The sequence below is a fragment of the Andrena cerasifolii genome, chromosome 14 (genome assembly GCF_050908995.1).
Source record: "Andrena cerasifolii isolate SP2316 chromosome 14, iyAndCera1_principal, whole genome shotgun sequence".
Classification (NCBI taxonomy): domain Eukaryota; kingdom Metazoa; phylum Arthropoda; class Insecta; order Hymenoptera; family Andrenidae; genus Andrena; species Andrena cerasifolii.
In genome coordinates, this window is record NC_135131.1 from 1,004,889 (window position 1) to 1,025,970 (window position 21,082).

General features: G+C 38.1%; 1 protein-coding gene across 2 annotated transcripts in view; it reads left to right on the forward strand.

Annotated features, from left to right (window-relative positions):
* The first annotated feature begins 12,480 nt into the window (after nt 1-12,480).
* Nucleotides 12,481-21,082, forward strand: part of LOC143376232 (uncharacterized) — a 379,865-nt gene continuing 371,263 nt past the window's right edge. The window contains exon 1 of one of the 2 annotated variants that reach the window (XM_076826350.1): nt 12,481-13,604. In XM_076826350.1, coding sequence (XP_076682465.1) covers nt 13,526-13,604 — 79 coding nt within the window. In that variant the 5' untranslated portion in view covers nt 12,481-13,525. The remainder of the gene's footprint in view (nt 13,605-21,082) is intronic. The other variant, XM_076826351.1, reaches the window with a different exon arrangement.

Below are 21,082 nucleotides of genomic sequence, written 5' to 3' on the forward strand. Positions count from 1 at the left end.
GGCTCAGAGCGAGGCGGAGATCCATCGATTCATTACTACCAGGCAATTGCTTACTTTCAACGTTTTGGGGAACATTTGCCTGCCAGATGTCTAAAGCCGCGTATTCACCTGCGTATTCACCTGATTTTTTGCCCGTTCGGAGCTCAGCGCGCGTTCGGGGTTGAGTGAAATTTGCTGCGTCCATTTCGTGGTATTGTTCGGACCCGAATGCGCACTTTGATGGACCGCCAGCAAGCGGATCGGCCTGAATGCGCGCCGCGCCCCGAACGAGCAAACAATCGGTGCGCGCCGTATGCACATTCGGAGCGAATGCGCAGGTGAATACGCGGCTTAGTAGGCGGCAATCGACATCGTGCTATTCTTGTGGACATCTCGATCGTCCTCGTTCTGGGAAAATCCGTTGATTGCTCTGTCGGCGGGTGGTATACGGTAACTTCGAACCGGTACATACCGCCGACCACCGCTGACTCGTAGGACAATACGGTCATACACCGCGACCCTGGCGAGACGCTCCGGCCGATCAACCTGGCGAGGTTTGGTATAGTTGTTCCATCCTCCCCAGGGAAGTCCCCGAGTCTTCGGGGAATCGGTGCGGAGTATGCATTGTTACGTGCGTAACGAATGGCCAGATGAGGGAAAGTTTTAGTAAGTAAACCCAGATGTAGTCCCGAATGTTGGCCGTGCATTTTGGCAAATAACTAAGGCGGAGACCTCCCTTGAGCTCGACACGCTCATCTGGTGAGGGACTAGGCAGTAACCCTTGGGCACAAGAGCAGTCCTCGAAATCGTGAAGCCCAAGGGTTTTCAAGGTCTACGCTGTAATGTCTTTCCGCCGATGCCAATGTCTGGACTTCGTCAGCAATGCACTTTGGATTGTGTATATTTGGGCTTTCCCTCCATCTTGGCCATTCGAGGGTAGAGGGTGAAAACCTCTCTACCCAGCATTTAAAAAGGAAGAGTTTTTCGGCGCAGAGCGTCAGTTCATAGTTGGGTTTCAAACAAGAAAGTTCACACGTATAATCTTATCATTCGTGCTACCGAAGTCCCTATCCCAGTGGTAAATGACTTAAATGTTCTTGACACAAAAAGAGGGACACCATGTTATTAATAAATAATTTTATAACCAGAATTTAACTGTTGTAATTCGTAACAGCATCAACATCATGCGCGTGAGGGGGGGGGGGGGCAAGCGGACGAATCGCTAGCTTGCTCCCGCATCAAGTCCTCCTCCTCAGGCGCGCTGCTCCGCATCCGAGGACGACCACCGTGGAGTTTTAGTGGGTGCAAGCCCCACATAACCCCTGACCCTCCCCCGAGGGTTAGGGGTATCCGTTAGGGATTTCTCCACGAAAAAAAAAAAAAAAGTTCCATCCTAAGAAAAACCTCGTTCGCGCAGGGATGATTCTGAGGAGGCGCTGATTGGTCCGACTCCCCACTTAACCGCCTACGTTTTTCTCCGTCTTACCGCCTGTTACCTCTCTGTCAACCGTTCCGCAACCTGCAGTGTTGACATTGACATCGGTCACGTCCCGCCCTTGGGGGGCTGCGCAGATCGGTCACAAAACGGTATGGACGTTAGGGCTTTTCTTAGGATGGATTCAGTATAGCCAGATGCCCGGGTTTTCCTCCGCTACGTCACGAAGAAGGAGAGGCTTCCTCCTCCACCACCGAAATCGCAGAGGGAAGGTTCCTCCTCTTCAAGGAAAGCTGGGCCAATCAGGCATTTTGGCGCCTCCCAAATTCAGAGGTCTTGTTCAACTTTGACATCGAAAAGGTGGACAAGGGCAGAGTTCAAACAGCTCTCTACAAGCAAGGTTCTTCTGCTTAATCGAGTCATCGTTCAGACCACAAGCGCGAACAGAGCAAGTTCCAAAATCTCTATCATCGTGCGGATCAGAATCGACCATATTAATACACTTGACTCATACTAAACTGTCACCTAATATTAGTTTTGCGGGTGATACGATCGTACGGGTACACGCGTCCTGCAAGGTGAATCGGGCCTTACAACCCCGAAGGAAACATCGAGTTTCCACTAGAGGTGTGCGGGTACCCGACTTTTCGGGCTCGGGTCGGGTCGGGTAAAGTCGGGCGGGCTCGGACGGGGGCCCGGGACAGATGGGTCTACGGGCAGTCCGACTGTGTCGTGTAGCCCGATCGTGTCGGGTAGCTCGATTATTTCGGGTAATGCGGTGTTTGATAAGTTGATATTTGTATATTCAGCTTCTTTAAACAACCGAGTACTAGACAAGCAAGTACAAAATCTTTACCTATATGAAACTTCAGAATAAGATAATTTTCACGTGAAAAAATAATGCTTCTAACGGGTTTATTCAAAATGAACTTCATTTGATACAACCTGTATATTAATTTTGTATAAAGTGCATAAGTTGAATTTTTATTTAAGGAGGATTTTGAACAAATCCGTTAGAAGCATTATTTTTTCACGTGAAAATTATCGTATTCTGAAGTTTCATATAGGTAAAGAGTTTTGTACATGCTTGTCGAGTAGAAATAATCGAGCTACCCGACACAGTCGGACTACCCGTGGGCCCGTCTGTCCCGGGCCCCCGTCCGAGCCCGCCCGACTTTACCCGACCCAACCCGACTGATCGGGTACCCGACACATTTCCCGCACATCCCTAGTTTCCACGCGCGTGTCGGTACGATCAATCAGTATCATGGATTATTTATTTACACGATGACAGTCCGAAATATATAATTATTCCTTCGCACCCCACCTGCTTTTACATAGTTCTCCCCAGTGGCAGATTTAGCGGGTGGCTGATGAGCAGTTGCCGCCTGGGTCAGGCGAACACCGAAATACGCAAAGTTAGAACGACAATTTTACACACAGTAAGTAATTACAGTAGAGGAAGTGCGTCAGCATATTTGGAATACTGTTATGAGCGTAATTGTTACGTGGATGAATGCTGGTTCAGTAACACGCTCGATTTTAAAACAACGTTTATTAAGGGAGAGTCGTGTAGTACCGACCAAAGCTAGTTCTCGCTTCTTCGACCAGATATTAGCACTTTATTTGTATTAACAAATGAAAATCACAATCCTCTATAACCTATTTGGGGGTCATTTTGCTTACTCCATTGCTCTCAATGTTCTGATGCATTAAACGTATACGTTGATATTCAGTGGATTAAAAGTTATTTTTTAAAGCTAATCTTTTGTTTCTCATGTGAGTAAATGATTTTGTTCTATTATGTATACTATATATATATTTATTTATTTAATTTCAACCTTGCGGTCTAGAAATGTGACTTGGTTTACAATTATATTCCTAACCTTACAACTACCCACCTCTCACGCTCTCTCACACTCATTCACACCCATGATTATTACCCTATTTAATTAACGCACCTCTCTTCCATATTATCTACTTTTCTACTGAACTATTCTCTCTCCTACCATTCCATTCTATTGCACGTTATTATTCTTTGGTATCATTTCGCTCTCTTCCTTCCTTATCTTTTTCTTTCCTCCTTCTTTCTATACCCCTTAGCTATTCCACTACCTCTACAACCCTTCTCTCCTGAAGTATTTTTTCCACACTTATATTTATTCTTTCCACACCTGTACAGTCCTCCACCAGATGCTTTAACGACCCTAAATCTCTTTCGTATAGCTTACACCTTCTATCCTCCTCTTTCATCCAATACCTATTCCCCTCTTCCATATTTCCGCACCTTGTTCTTGCCATAAGACTCTGGTTTCCTCTTACTCCTCTCTCTTCCAAATATCATGGCAAGTTCACCCCATATATGTACTTGTACATTTTGTTGAATCTTGCTTCCCTTATCCTATTCCATTGCCCTTGGATTTCTCTGTCCCTCTCTTTCAGTATTCTCGATATTTCCTTCCCTTCCCCTTTTCCTAATTCTATACCTAATTGACTGAACCCGTTTCTATTTAAATACTCTGTCCTCTGTCTACTTTTTCTTGTGTTGCACCCCCTTTTTTTCTTTCTCTTAGATACTCCTTCAGTAGGCAACGTCCTTCCGCATCCTCTATTCTTTCCTCGTATCCAAGTACTCTTGCTCCCGCTTTAACTCGTAGCTTCTCCCTCTTAGTTTCCTCCAGTACAATATAGTCCGGCGTCGTTCTGTCCAGCTTTAGGGACCATTTTATATATTTTGCCTGCACCCTCTCTAATTCCTCCCTTTTTATCCATCCAAATATTTCTATTATGTATACTATCTGTAGTCCATCAAGTTTACTAAGACGCCCTAGTTTTGCAATATTTTTTTGTACATAATATACCATGATCTAAAATGTTTCCCCGTGTTTGTCGCGCAGTACCAACCATCCAACTGTCGTGCAGTACCGACCAACAGACTGTCTACCAGTAGAGACCAAATTTTTCTTATCTGTAAGTTCAATCTGTTAGCAACTCGGATTAATTTATAAGTTGTTCCTTTAGCCTTCCTTCCTCCCGTATGATAACCTAACAAACAGGAAGGTAGGATTTAATGAAGAAGTTATCCAGTGTGTTATTTGCAAGCAGAGTTGGGAATTAACTAAATAAAAAATTATTTAAATAAGAATAAAATAAAAGTTACTTTAACTTTAGATTATTCGACGAATAAAGTTATTTTTTTATTCGATGAGAATTTATTCGACGGACAAAATTAACTTTTTTATTCGACGAGAATTTATTCGATGAATAAAGTTGATTTTTTTTATTCGTTATTCGAAATTTTAGTTAAATACAAATTTTGCCCATTTCTGTTTGCAAGGAATCATTTGACAAAGATTGGGCGCAGTGTACCGGATGCAGTGTGAAGGTTGAGCACACGTCGAGTGCACAAATCAGGAGAATATTAATTAAGTATTATACTTGCGATGTTTGTACAAATAAAGTTTGAAAAAATCTTGTATTGTACCAATGAAATGCCTTTTTATTAACATTGTTAATGATTTAGACCTACAAATCTACTAAATTAATAGTTGGTCGATACTGGACGACAATTTTTCGTTTCCTAGAAATTACATCTTTTTTACTTTTCCGAATTACCAATTCTTATTATGAAATTTCACAAAAAAAAATTCCCTCCTCTTATTAAGTCCCATCTGTACTACAAACACGTGTTTGAATTTCTGATTTTTATCAACTCTACCCCAAGATATAACAAAAAACTTAGAGCAGTCGGTACTGCACGACTCTCCCCTATCTAGAGACGCGGTAGCGTCTCGACGCCAAGCGCATGTTCAACACCCTGTATATATGTCGACTGTCGCTACCGCATATCTTTATTAGTCGCCCGGCTATTCCAACCTAACCTGAAACTTATTTCATTAATATCTCATCGCGCCTGCAATAGTTTCTAAATTTAAATGCATTTTTCTTATGTAAACCGCATACAAGCTTTCGAATAAGACCAAATTCAATAAAATCGGTCCACGCATGACAGAGATATCGTAATATCGTCTCATGTATCAGTCAGAAACGGTAAGTTTTCTTCTTCTCCTTCACAATTTCGTCAATTTGTGTCCACATAATACGTATACGCGTTGCACGCACACTTTCACTAACACATGTTCGTTCGTCGACTCTCGGGATTATTCGGCAGAGATCGTCGTCCGTCACTGTACATACCTATATATACTATTCAATTATAACCTACCAAGTGTCAATCCATCATAACCTGCCAAGTATCAAATAATGTAAGTTGTCCAAATTTGAAATGTCACGAGTTTTTACACTAAATAGGAGACTGAATTATTGTCTCAATTAACAGAAGGTAAGTCGCCAAATTTTTTTAATAGATTTCTTATGTAGAGTCGCAGACTTGGAAGTTGTCCGGAGAATGTTCGACAGAGAAGCATCTTCTTTCGCATAAGTTTCTGGAAATTTGTACCATGCATGTACAAAATAATATATTGTAACAAATTGTATTGCATTTAAATTTCCAGATATTTTTGTACCAGCAATTTAGAGTTTTTATGTAAAGCTTATAGAAATGGAGGGGACGCACAGGCAGGGTTGCCAGATCTCCGGAGTCTCAGGTTTTGAACCGTTGTCTCTGCCGGAATAGAGAATATTAGCGAATTCGGCAGGCACGCACTGGCACTGCACTGGTGTAGCATGTCATAAAAGAATAAAAAACTATTAAAATCTGTAACAAATTCTAATAAATATTCATAACACTTTTATTATTATTATTATTACTCCTTTATAAGAAGTCATTATTGGGCGAATTCCACTTACGCCCAAATCGGCCGAGAGTTTCAATAGGGTAGGTTTCCTTATACGCGACTGGACGCATCGTCTAGAATTTCAAAGTCGATTTTCTCGAAAATGGAGCGCAATATCAACAAATTTTATACCTTTTTCTCGACTTATTTACTTGTTATAAGTAAAAAAGAAAGAGTAACTTTTTTTCATATCGCGCTTCATTTTCGAGAAAATCAACTTTGAAATTCGTGACGTTGCCTTCAGGGAAAAGGTTGCCTTCTAGCTTAATGAAAAGCATGGGCGATTTGAGAATAAGTGGAATTTGCCCATTATAATGAATTTTAGATGCCTGTTTTCTTATTGGCCCTTCCCCCCCCCCCCCCGCCCGTCTGCAATCCTCAGCGAAATTGAAATCTCCGGCAAAAGATCAGGCCTGATCTGGCAACCCTGCGCACAGGACTTGGATAAAAATGAAGGGGGCGCACAGACTTGGATAGAAATGAAGGGGACTCAGAGGCTTGGATAGAAATGAAGGGGGCGCACAGAGTTGGATAGAAATGAAGGGGACGCACAAGCTTGGATAGAAATGAATGTTATGTAGAGGAGGTTTGGGGTAGATCTCTATCCCTGATATTAGACAGAGAAGCATTTTGTTTCGTACAAGTTTCTAGGAATTTGTCAAGTAAGGTAAATGGACAAAATTTGTCAAATTGGCATAGCATTAAGAATTAAGAAAATTATGGCGGACTGCTTGCAAGGTAGAGCAACGCTGAAAAGTACGCTGAAAACGCATCTCCCTTGATACTTTTCAATCCTTTGTGAAAGATATTCATAATACTTTAAAATCCACAGTAGTTCCCACGCTATTCATTAACTTTATTAGTTTCCCATTAACAATATTTATTTCAATACACCAATAAACATACTAAACTTTTTGCTAATGTTATTAATTTTATTATAACCATTGTGCGTTAAAAATATATTGGATCTCTTCGTTCACTTTCGCTAAATTACCATTAGCATTTAAATTTCCTGCAACAAGACCTTCTGCCATACACTCTCACTTCCTTCGGACACTTTATGTAGTCCCTACAGTTCTACACCTACTATAACAAAAAAAGGCCACTCTATTTCTATAAGTTCCATGTTAATTTGTAACTAACATGTGGCTTTATATATATATATATATATATATATATATATATATATATATATATATTACAATACTCGGAATTATACGCGGCTCCTAACATTGGTTTATTACGCATCGCCTACATATTTAAATAACATGTGACTAACGGAATATGTAACAGCGAAATTAGCATTCACTTTCGTCTAACTGAGATAAGATCTAGGGGAATAATTATCGATACAATTTTCAGGTTGCCTATAGGCGCCTCCCGTGTCAGAAAGTCAAACTGCGTCGCGCGCCTTTAGGCGCCCTCAGTCTCAAGCGACCAGAATGAGATAAGCGCCCATAGCGCCTCCCGTGTCAGAAAGCCAAACTGCGTCGAGCGCCTTTAGGCGCCCTCAGTCTCAAGCGACCACAATGGGATAAGCGCCCATAGGCGCTCAGTGTCACAAACGCAAAAGTTTAAAGCGCCTATAGGCACCCACAGTAGCCTATTGTTCCCATGCTCTGCTGTAATTTTTTTTTCGTCTGAAACAAACGGGTATTCCAAAGTATACTACACTTCCTCTAATTATACATTGTTATATATCGTTGGATTTATGATAAAAAGAAGCTTTTATTCCTCAGGAATTATACAAAAATTCTTGGAAAAGAGAGGGGTGGGGGCGATTTTAAAAATCGTAACAAAAATGATTTTTCCAAAAATTTTTCAGCAGATATATAGACTTTCAGAAACAGTATAACATTTACTTAAATCTTTTTTTCGATATTATTTGTAATTTACGAGTTATCAGTGCATAAAAAAGGGGTGCTTTCTCCCTGAACGTACAAAAGCAGCACCAACCAAATACGGCAAACTTCTTAGATTGAACCAATAATCAATTGAGGAGTTAAAATGGTAAACTCTGTAACTGCCAATGAAATAAAAAATTATGCTTTTAGTGGAAAAGGATGTAAATTCCCTGCTGATACGTTGGTAAACTCTGTAACTGATATAATAATTTAATATAGTTTCTAGGGCTGTTGCGAGGTAGAGGTGAGATCATGTCTACCAACGTCACTGTGGTTGAAAACAAAATATTGAAAATTTTCACTTTTGGCGTTTACATACATCATTTCAACTATTCTGCAAAGTTTCATCAAAATCGACGTGTGTCACTTAACGAACTTCTGTCGTGTAGTCTTAAGAATTTTCTCGATAGGAAAACCTCGTTAAAAAGAAGATTAACTAACGTCGATTTTCTCAGAAACAGTGGTTCGTGTGAAACTATATCGTTCTGCATTTTCGATTTACATATTTGTGCACAGGGAATCACCGCCTTTCCGGTTGTATCGTAATTTATGATACCCTCCGTAAGTCCGTACTAATTAATGTGTATTGCTTAGAAGTTTAACACGTGAAAAACAAAATGTGTGAAACGTTCCTCCCGTTTATTTTCCAAATTATGAAGCGGCCTTAACACTTTGACGGCCGATGTCACGTGCACGCGTGATTTCTCGATTTTGATTTACTACTTTCCGGGAGCTTAAGAAATCAATTGTATTTCATATTTATCACCGACAAAATTATACCATTCCATGATTTATATCCCATCTATAATACTCCGTTTCGATGGTTTTCGAGAACCAGTGAATAGTTGAAAATTTGAAAAAGATCGACAGTGAACGTAAGTTAAGTTTCCTTTAAAGGTGCGGCCATCAAAGTGTTAAGTAGCTGGCAGCAACCGTACGTCAACCGATTCACATGAATTATTTAGTAAAAATATATCGAGATAACGATCGGTGCAAGATATTTTATGCTTCAGATTATGTATCAAATTAGTACTATTCACGCCCAAAATTTAACACCTGATCTTACATACTACTTTAAATATATTAGGTGTCTTCCTGCAAAACTAAGAATGCTGACTTATATTCGTTTGCTCGCCCACCAGAGATGTATAGTAGCGACGCGTAGCGGCGATTCTAGCAGGTACGTCACAAAGGGAATCCATTATCATTTGTGAGCTTGCTTGTTCATGAAGTAAAGTGTTTAGAGTTTTTTCTCAGTAGTTTTAAATTTTATATGTGAAATTATTATTTCTAAAGTCAGGTAAGTAGTGTCTTATTTGTATATGTGCTATTCTTTTAGTTTATGATTCAGGTTATATGAAAGTATGTTAAATTAGCTGTATTTCAATGTATTAACAACCATTGTTAAATTTTCACTCAAAACCGACGAGTTTCATTGAAAATTCAGAAAATCAATCAGAACAGATTTAATACAACAATATATAACAAACTGTTTTGTGTTCTTCCCCTATAATTTTATTCAGTTTTAGTGCATTGTTTCTGGCCGTGTGTTTTACCCCTTAACATGCACCTCCGTAATATTTTACGTTTTTTGTAAACAGTCACAAAATTCCATCTCCGTAATATTGCGTTCGATGGACTTGTAACAACTTAACGCTTTTTTTTTTAAAAAGGTGTTTCATCTCAATTCACAAATATTTATATAATAGAGTAGAAACATAAAAAAGGTTGCACTTTTTTTAACGTTATTCTAAAATTTAGCGTGTCGTTAAAGATTTAAGCGTATTTTAACTTCTTCCCAATTATGGGTATTCTGAAATTAGAGTCTTGTTTTACAGTTTTGCATAAACAAGTTGCAATATTTTTTTTTAATCCGATATTCAATAAAAATATTCGATTTTCCCTTATTTTTCACTTCACCCCACTAGTTGGGCTTTTTGAATAAATATTTTATCAAATTTTACAGTGACAGAGCTTGTGTATAACGTATAGATTTTAGAAACCAAAAGTGTATAATACAATACGGTAAAAAGTATGCTTGTTTCTGTTATTTTCCTGCTTCTTGGTTGTTATTAAATTTTAAGAGTCTGTTCTACTTTGCCGGTCGAAAAAGAGGTCTATTTTCATGAATTTTTTTCAAGAACCAATGCACGGATTTTAATGTTTTCGGGGGTTAAATGTTTATTATTTCTTGCTGTATGGAATCCTATTTTCCACGTTTCCAAAATATAATTACAAATATGTGGATTTAAATCGCAATTTTTGTGTCTCACAAGGGAAGATCCCGAACCCGGAAATTCAAAAAATTCTGAAACTTTGCGAATATGTAGGGAATTTCCTCCTGATTACAATGCAATTTTTGTTTGCTACCCCAATTCACTCTAAGGGGGGTAATTGACCCCTGAAAATCCGGTTATTTTCCGATTTTGTGTTATAACTCGTGAACTGTAAAATATTTTTTTACCAAATGATAGATGCAATTAAAAGAAGTAACTTTTCTCTTGAAACTTTTTTTCTATCTCTTACAGTTCGCGAGTTATAACACAAAATCGGAAAATAGCCAAATTTTCAGGGGTTAATAATTTCACTTTCTTCGAGTGAAGTTGGGCAGCAAACAAACATTGCGTTGCAATCAAGAGGAAATCCCCTACATATTCACGAAGTTTCAGAACTTTTTGAATTTTCGGGTTCGCGATCTTCCCTTGTCAGTGAGAACGCAGGCCCTCTGCGGAAGTCCTCGTCAGCCATAAGTGGTCCTAAAATGATAAAAATATAAAAATTATATCCTATAGGGGTATCCAGGTATTAAAAATAATTTTCGCTTTATCCATAAAAAAACATCGAAAAATAGACAAAAAATCTTTTTCTTTACAAGGCCGCTATTTTGTAACCGCTGTTGCTAAATCAATAATTCTAGTCTACTTTATGCGTACACCCCTATAGGACATATCATTATATTTTCATCATTTTAGGTCTTGTGGTCTCACTGATGCACAAACACTGCGCCATAAATGCACACATTTGTAATTACATTTTGGAACCATGAAAAATGCAATTCTATACAACAAAGAATATTAAACATTTAACAAACAAAAAAAATCACCAAAATCCGCGCATTAGTTCTTAAAAAATAAATCATTAAAATAGGTCTCCTTTTCGGCCGGCAAAGTAGAATGGATCCTTAAGTTTCACTTCGCCCCAGATTTGAGCACATTTCAAATTATAAAGCACGTACTATTACTTTTCCTTAGTCAATCCACTGTAACTTTAGATGAATAAACTAGACGTTCCCCAGCAAGAATATTCCTACCCAGCAAAAACTCTAGAGCCAAACGTATCTAATTTTCACTTTCGCAACAAGTTAATCGCGCCCCCTTTTTCCCGAACATTGAATTCTTTCCACAGATTACACTACTCCGCAAACGTGAAAAGCAATAAGTGGCAGCACAAAGTGAAAGAACGGAGTTTATCCCGTGCCTCCCAACTGCCCGTCGCGTCGTTGAAGGTTCTAAGCCCCACCCTCATCATCCCCACCAGAGCATACCTCAGCTTCTCCCACTAAGCGACAACACCTGTCGTTACGGCAGAGAACGACTAGTGCTTTCTGTCAGCCTACACTCAATCCAGCTTGACGTATATACACAGCAGTGTTGGTTTCCAAAGTTTCTTGTTCTGTGGAAGTTTCGTTGCCGAAGTCAGCCAAGGTCAGCCCCGGCCAGCGGGACACCTCTCTACCTGGACACCGCGACGTTTCCTGGACACGGTCGATCATGAAAAGGAAAACGTTTTGACAAAAACACATCTCTCGCAGCCTTTTTTTCGAATTGCTCCACGTGCAGCCAGGAGTCACTTTGACAGGCAACTATCAGCTCGGCGACTTATTAACGGTGATACACATGTACATAGAGAGAAGTGACGCCAAGCGTTGAGCCTACGCTATTCATTGCTAACATTCGAAGGACTTCAGGAAGCGCGCCATCGCCTTGTATCGTTTCCGTGCTTGACGCACGGATGATTCTGCGTGCAGGTATTAGCACGTGGTAGAACGTTATCTCGCGAAGAAGAACACTTACCGTCTCCTCAGCATAGATAGTACGAAATGGTGCATATTACGTTTTAAGTAATTAAACATCGGTTGCCGAGAGTTCGGCTGGACGCATTGCTGACGAGGTCAGCTGTGACACGTTGCGCGCGATTCAACTGAAATGACCCCCGAATGCTGTTCATGGAATGTGTCTTGCGGTCAAGTTGTTTGACTCGAATACGCGGGTCTAAGCGATTGGTGCGTTTAAAAAAAAACAAAGGCAATTGGAGATAGGTAGTAATTCGCTACCGATACCGCGACAATTAGAGTTACTCGTGGTAATAGGAAACGGGGCCATTCTGCGCGTAAAGCTGCCCGAACAGAACTGCCGCAAAACACGTGATTGCGTTGTGCGCGGATAAAAAAAGGAACGCTGCTCCGGAGAGAACGGTAACCTTTAGCATCGCCGTATTCTCTGCAGGCCTCTTCGTCTTCCCTCTGTCCCATCTTCCACTACGCATTCGTCTTCGGTGCCCCGCTCGGCAGAGTTTTTTGCCCGGAGGGGAGCCGAGCGCGGCAGCCGGCTAGACCATCGCTGCGTGCATGAGATATAATTGTTGTCGGCCGAGAGATGATTTTCGGGGAAACCGCGCGCATGCTTCCAGAAGCGACTGCACCGACGACCGGCTACTATCTGTTCCGTTTGTTCATGTCGTCAAGAACCTGGAAAATTGGAGCCCGTAGCTTCGGCTTTACGTAATACCGTCTGCCACGGCTAGACTCTCCAAGGTTGCGGCCCGCAAGGAGCGTTGCATCTAACGAGCATGGGATCACGGTAGCCCAATAACAGTCACGGTTGATAATTGAATAACTTGTCGCTTTCCTCGCGTCGACGTCCAGGGAAACGGCCCCCGCGAGGGTCGAGAGTTGCCCTTGAATAAGTTCGCCTCGCGTGAAATCTCGTGGCAGGTGTCTGTGGATCTGTCAAGCTACTCAGAATCGGTGCGTCGTATGAGACGAAGTTTAAATGTGAGTTGGTGGATAATTATTCGACCTAACAGGTCTCGGTGTAGTGCCGCGAAACGTGTCAAACATAAAGGCACTAAAATTCAGTTGACGATACTCTAAAATCTTCTCGATTGTTCCGTATAACGCGTCATCCCTCCATGCGCGGAGGGATCAAAAGTATCGCACTTAAAAGTTAGAGAGTATTTCGAATATTGTGGTTCATTGGTGTTGATGTAAGATCGCCTAACGTGGAAGTAAAGCAAGATTCGTGACAAGACTGTTCTGTGGGGAGCATCTTCCAATCGTAAACGTATCTGTCGCACGGTGATCGGCCGATTGGGGCTAGGTAGACGAAGAGGACGGGGAACGAGGTGCAACGATGAATGTCAGGATCGTTGTAAGCGTGACGGAAATCGCAGACATGAATCCTAAGGATCGTTACGTGGTCGGTGGAATAGGTGAGTTTCTGACCAGTGTATGCGACCACTTTCATGGGCTATTTGTTTTCCTAATGAGACAGCTGGTTAAAGGCGGTCGTTTCACGCACGTGCTTCTATTCGCGTGCTAGTCGGCAGCGTCGATGCCTCGTCTTACGAGCTTCTTGCGCGCGTTTCCTTTTCTTTTTCTTCAGTTTCCAGGACTGCCAGGTGGCTCGTTCGTTTTAATCTTGCCGCGAGATTATCCTCGGGACTGTTAATTATTCTAGACAATATTCCCGAGGATCTAACGAGGGAAGCGCCTGAAGTGTTATGTAGGGATTTTAACCTGTTAATTGACGAAGGCGAGTTAACTCTTCGTTTGAAAATAGTTCTTCACTGGGCAGGACGAGTTAACCACTCGCTAATGCTAAATAATTTATAGTAACATTTTTTTTTAAATAAGGTTTTGTTAAAATGTACTAAAATGGAAAAGAATAATTTTGGTGCAGGCCTAAATGACTGGCTTAGAAGAATTTTCTCATATGATTAAAAATAAAAGCGTGGGACTTAAATATTGAAATATCCCTTTTATATAGGTAAATGTTTATAATGCTCTACGTAGTTTGATACATTACTCTTCGCATTGATTGCGAGCAGTCTAGTTCTTCAATTCAAAGTCCGTCCTGAGATCTAACTAGATTAAAAGTCAAGACAAAATCATACCGTTCAACAATTAGTTTTTGTATAATTTTTAATCTTCAATATTTATGCCCCACGCTTTTATTTTTAATCATATAAGGGAATTCTTCTAAAACAGTTCTTTAGGCCGGTAACAAAATTATTATTTTTTTTTTAGTAGATACATTATAAATTTTTTTTTTATATATTTTCACTAAAATATTGTATCGTCATTGGAACTACGTATGTGTGCAAACCTTTAAGTCGGTCGGATATGTAGAAGTGGGTCAAAATTAGCTTACAAGATATCACCCTAATAAATTAAGGAACTCACAAGTGAAGCTAAATAAAAGCTGGTAATAAAAATTGTGCCCTTTGCGAAAGAATGCAAATACCATTTTTTTTCTTATTTCTTGTTATTTCTACAGAGGCAGTATACCTCATGAAGTTTCTTCGCTTCTATTTTGTTTTTATTCTTTTGCCATTTTTAACACATGGTTAGTAAATTAGAATGAAAATTCATTTGTTTTCTATTAATATTTTTTGAGTAAATTGTTTGTTTATTTATCGGTGGCTCCTTTTTTGTCTTATCGTTCATTTGTATATATGGACTTTCCTACATGACTGAAATTTATATATTCAGTCATTTTTTTTGAAAAAGTAAACTTTTATCAGAAAATGTTATTCTACATTTTTCACTTATTTTTTCATGAAAATTCATTCTTTTCGCGGTTGTACCACTAATAACGAATCACCCTGTTTATAGTAATTTTTTTGACAACTACATATTTATTAGGGCGGAGCGGAAAATTTAAATTTGAATTTTCAGTTGGCCTGGGTGCGGGATAGTTGCCTTCTGATTAACCAAACACAGCTGTAAAAAAAAAATTGGAAAAATATTCATGTCTGCAGGTTCCTTTTTCTTCTAAAAACGATTATATGATTATATGATTATATGGTCATTTTTAGGAAAAAAATGAACCTGCAGACATGAATATTTTTCCAAATTTTTTTACAGTTGTGTTTGGTTAATCAAGACAACTATCCCGCAACCAGGCCAACTGAAAATTCAAATTTCAATTTTCGCCTATCTAGTATCGCTCCGCCCTAATATTTATATTATCTATAATTTATATTATTTATAATTCAAGATTCAATACAGATTCTTTATACTGTATGTTTAAATTGTGAAAACGTTAAACAGTTTACTGTTTAATAAGTTCTCACTTAAACATGGACCGTGAAATTTTTTTAAAAAATGTTCTCACATTATAAGTTCCCATGAGAACCGATAAGAATTTTTTTTTGAAAATAAAAGTTTTAGTTGGAATAGAACTTATAAAATTTAAAACAAAGATTTTTCTATAACAGGAACAGATATTTTGTTCATGGATATTAAAACAGTTCTCAATCGTTGTAACAAATATTGAATATTATTCAATGAATAGTACTACAACAATATTAAATAATTATTACAGTTAATTTGATATTCTGAATGTGTTATTTATTTGTAAGATGTACCTGCGTAGAAAAATTCTACGCAGATATTATATAATTGTTATGGATTTCGGTTCATGTAAGTTATACAAAAATTTTATTCTTGACAAGCTCTCTTTTCTGTTCAATACTTCTTATGAAACTATTAATTACTTATGTTATGATTTCCATACCTTTTATTAAATAAACATATGAAGAATATGATATTATATTGTTAAATAAAACTATTACCTAATAGTTTATTACTTTTCTGTATCTTGGGGAATCTGTTTTAATAAACGTTCTAATATAACTTGTTTCCATGGAACTTTTATTAAACAGATCCCAGAATATCTGTTCTATAAGAACACTTTGTAAAGAAGTTCCTAAGAGTAACATTTCTTTCAATAAAAATTCTACAGGAACAGATATTTTCTTAAACGAAACATATGTCTTAACAGAATTTTTTTAAAAACGAGAGTTCCAGAACTTTTTCGATCCTTGGTTTCCACCTGGACAGTTTAATCAGCCATCATAATTTATAGGGGAGCCCGGGGCTAGTTGACTAACGAGGTTAGCTGACTAATTCCCTTTAATCGTTGTATTAAGTTATAAATTATGCTGCGATTCGCAATACTGAAGCATATGAATGACCGGCTTGCCATTTAATGTGTCACCGTGACAAAAACTTGCATGTTCTATCAGTGAGAATGAAATATCTAAAAACGTCTGAGGGATGTAAATATTTTTGTTTCGACTATTTATCAATTTTTGTCCACTAAGTATTGCTTGATGTTTTTTCATGAATATTTTGTGGAAACGTGATGCATTGACTATAATTTAGGGTATTTTATTTTATCCGGTGCGTGGAGGTTTTGTACTTACGACCCTTAACATGTTGATAATGTCGGACGGGGTTACTTGACTAAGCATAGGAATACCACTAAAAATTGCATTTTCTATCCTCAAGATGCAGTCGAGGCAAAGAGTTTAGCTGCTCAAGTCCACTTCCTCCACCACAAATCCCTCTAAACTCACCCCTACCAGTTTTACACCCTATCCTCCTTTTAAACTCTCAGGCCTTCCAAATAGACCATAACAAACAAGTAGAAAATAATTACAGTATCTAACACCATGATACTTAATAAAAAGAATAACAGTGTGAAGGAATGAAAAAAAAATAAAAAAATTTGTTGGTCGTAGGATATATACGCACTAGGGCGGAGTGATACTATAAAGGCTAAAATTTAAATTTGAATTTTTAGTTGGCCTGAGTGCGGGATAGTTGTCTTTTGATTAACCAAACACAACTGTAAAGAAAATTTGGAAAAATATTCATGTCTGCAGGTTCCTTTTTCTCCTAAATAATCATATAATAATTTTTAGGAGAAAAAGTAACCTGCAGACATGAATATTTTTCCAAAATTTTTTTACAGTTGTGTTTGGTTAATTAAAAAACAACTATCCTGCACCCAGGCCAACTGAAAATTCAAATTTAAATTTTCGCCTATATAGTATGATTTCATTTTTAGGAGAAAAAGGAACCTGCAGCCATGAATATTTTTCCAATTTTTTTTACAGTGGTGTTTGGTTAATCAAAAGACAACTATCCTGCACCCAGGCCAACTGAAAATTCAAATATAAATTTTCCGCTCCGCCCTAATATTTTCGCCTTTCGTATACTATATTAATGGAATTGGTTGCGTATATATACGCCTTTCGTATATATTGATGGAACTGTGACAGCATATATGTACATCTTGTGTAGACAAAGGGTTAAAACTGAAAAGTAAATGTCAAGTCAACTAACCCCATTATGTTTGTCAACTAACCCCACAGCCGGGGTTTGTTGACTTATTCGGCTCACTACTCTAAATATAATAAAAACTACGACCTAGACTAAATTAAAACAATTTTAAAAGTTAAGCCTGTATACCTAATGAAATTTGTAAACTTTTGGTGTGCAACAAGTCAACAGAATACCAATGGTCTATTTATAAAATTTAGAAATGTTAAAAATTAGTCAACTAGCCCCGGTCTCCCCTACTATTATATAAAATTGAAGTTGCAAACTTGAAATGCGTTATCTCAATAAATATTCTCAATAAATATAAAGGTTTTTACGTTTATAATTTTTTTTTTAAATAATTCTATATATATATTTATTATTTAAAAAAAAATTATAAACGTAAAAACCTTCCTCTTGCCAAGACGATTAAAAAATTATTTAAAAAAAAAGGAAACATCTAAAACCTTCCTCTTGCCAAGACGAACAAAGTTATGTAACACACTTGTGAGTACAGTTAATATTTATTGAGAAAACGCATACAGTCGTGTTTTATATAAATAAATAATTCTATATATATATAATAATTCTAATTCTATATTTCTATATATATATATATATATATATATATATATATATATATATATATATATATATATTTATTTATATAAATCACGACTCATCACGATTTCTATGGAACCACTGGTCCTATGACCATGAAAGTTAAGTAGATTCCTCTTAGCCCCTAGGTGCTCGCTATGAAATTTTTTTAAAAGCTCCCTCCTCGTCACCGAAAAAAGGTATTTTATTACCCGGGGAGCGCAAGAAACTTTAAGCTAGTAATCTATAAAATTCCGGTTCGACTATACTTATACACAAATAAGGCATTGAGATTCGTAATAAATTGTGAAAACAAGAACCATCCATTATAATTTGACTTTTCTGACCTACCAGTAAATGGTACTACAAATATAACAAAATACAGCATAAAAAAAAGCTGTGTCCCGCGAAATGAATCTTTCCTCGAATTTGCAACAAGCGGTTTCCTTGCTTGCTGCGCGAACGATATTCCTCAAACACCCAGTTGATCTGAAAGCATATCACATAACAAGTATGAATTTTTCATGATCGCGTTGTCGCCTTGCGACTTAACGGTGCTAAAACACGTGTCGGCGTGAAAAGCACATACACCGCAGTAATTTAAAGTTTCAGCGGTGATTCAGCCCGGTGGCATTTTACGAGCCTCCGCGGGACGATCTGAAAAGTCCACCGCATCACCCATTTCGCAATAACGCGAAACGAAAAGCATTCGCGTCGAAGTTTCGACTCTGATTCAATTCGATTATATAACGCGGGATAATTGGCTCAGCAGCCTTCTTCTCGCGCCTGGAGAACAAACAAGAATTGTTTTTCCTGGCAAACAACTAGCTTCTACGATCTCATGGGTTTTAATTATTTCCACGTAGAACTGCAGTGATTGACTTCCAATCGAAATCCGCGAACAGGTTCGGTATGTTTCTGTTACATCTTCGTGAGTGACGAGTGAGAAGTACTTATGCAAGAGATCCGCTCAATTGGATTGCTGTGGTTAATACGAAATGGTAATTAGTAGTTGTAAAATCAATAGCTAACTAACTGCACATGCTCTTCTGAGCGACGCGATTCTTTCGAAGAAATTGTTCGAATTTTCTGCATGTTTCCAGACGTCACTTTGATGTTCGCTGCCGCTTCTGCGTTCTAGACGTGGGAACGTAAACAGCTTAAGCTGTGCGCCATTGTGGAACGTATCTCCAATATTTCATCAGAATTGTTTCGAGGGTGTACGTTTAAAAATTTCTGCTTCAGTACCTCAAAATAATTCAATGTAATCGAGAACAGTAATAATAATCTGCCACTGCAAATGATAAGTCTTCGTGCTCTAAAGGGGCCAGAATGAAATTTCACTGAACACAAGCTAATCGAAGAATAATACAGCCGAGTTTGATTTTTGTAATATTAATTGTGTGGATATTAAACTTTTGTTTCCTTTCTTGTAAAATTTGTTTTTGGAGACCTATTCGGAATCGAAGAGTCCTTGTAGAAAACACTGTAAGTGCCAAGATTAAAAAAAAAATTACTAGGAAATGATCGACCTGCTAATGGTAATATTACAGTATAGAATTTGATTTTAGGCACTTACAGTGTTTTCTACAAGGACTCTTGAATTATCCATTTAGATGATGTATCTGACGGGCTGTCGAGAATTTAGGGCAACGAAGGGTGATAAGCTTAAGGGGGGAGCCTGGTGTAACTAAATGAAAATCGAGGCATTTTTCGGGAATTTTTTTTAAAGAAAGTATTTGATAGATCTTTCTGAAACTTTCAGGATATTGTATCAACAGGTTAAAGTATATAACAAAAAAATTTTATTAAAAAAGAGCGGCAAATAACAAAGTTATGCCCAGTCCGTTGGCGACGCAATTATTGCACTGCGGGCATCGTAGCGTTTTTTGGTTTTATCTGAAACCAAAAATCGAGCAATTTTCTTTTAGTTTATGAGTGTACGCACAGAATGAAGAAATTTGAAACTTAAAAGATGCAAAATGAACAAATGGCGGCCTCTTGAATAAAAAGTTCACTGTTTCCAACGAAATTTTGCCTTAAATGTCTAAAAAAAAATTATTTATTTAAACAGTATCATTATACTAATAACTTAGTACTATGAAGAAAATGTTCACAAATATCCGCGCACAAGGCCAAGTCGATTGGTTGAATATTTTTTTAGTTACATTGCCCGCAAAGTATGAAACTGTCGTTCCGAGAAAAACACATTTCAAGTTTTGTGATAGCCTGGCGCTCCGTAGCAAAATCGGCTATATCCGCTTTAATTTTTCGAATTTCGTTTTGCTGCTTTGGGAGCATATTGTCGTGATGTTCAACTATTGATTTATGCAACAAAAAAAAATCGATTTCTTCGATCCGCTACACCAGGCCCCCCCTTAAGGCGGGAAGCCACTGTGAAAATTTTTTTTTCCCAATTTTTCTTTTTGTGCATTTTCATAATATTTGGGGTCTCAAAAGCATACCTGTGCAATTTCGAAGTGGATCTCGAAAAATTCTGGGAGTTACGGAAGGTTTTGTATAGGTAGCGCAGCGCTCAGAATCGAGTGCGCGCATAGGTAATTTGGTGTCAATCGCCCGAAAAGTTTATGTACAAGAATCAAATGTATCTAATAAGAGGGATTATGAGCTTATATATTGTTTAGAACTAGGTAGAGAATCACTGACCATGACGAGACCATGTACAGGGTCAGCGTTTTATCCTGCAACCCGCGCTCGCGCGAATTTGTAAAATGGCAACAGCGCCTCACGGGCGCATTCCACTACAACTAGTGTTCCTGATTTCTCCATATTTTTTGTTTCTCGGGAAATTAGAAATGAGATCATATTTCTTGAGGATTCTCGAGAAATTGAAAAAAATATTGCAAAAATTATATTTTTGGAATAATGTTGATAATATTTATCAAAAACACAAGAAAACTTCAACTAAATGATTATTCCTGTCTAATTTATACAAAACTTGTGTAAATGAAAAAGT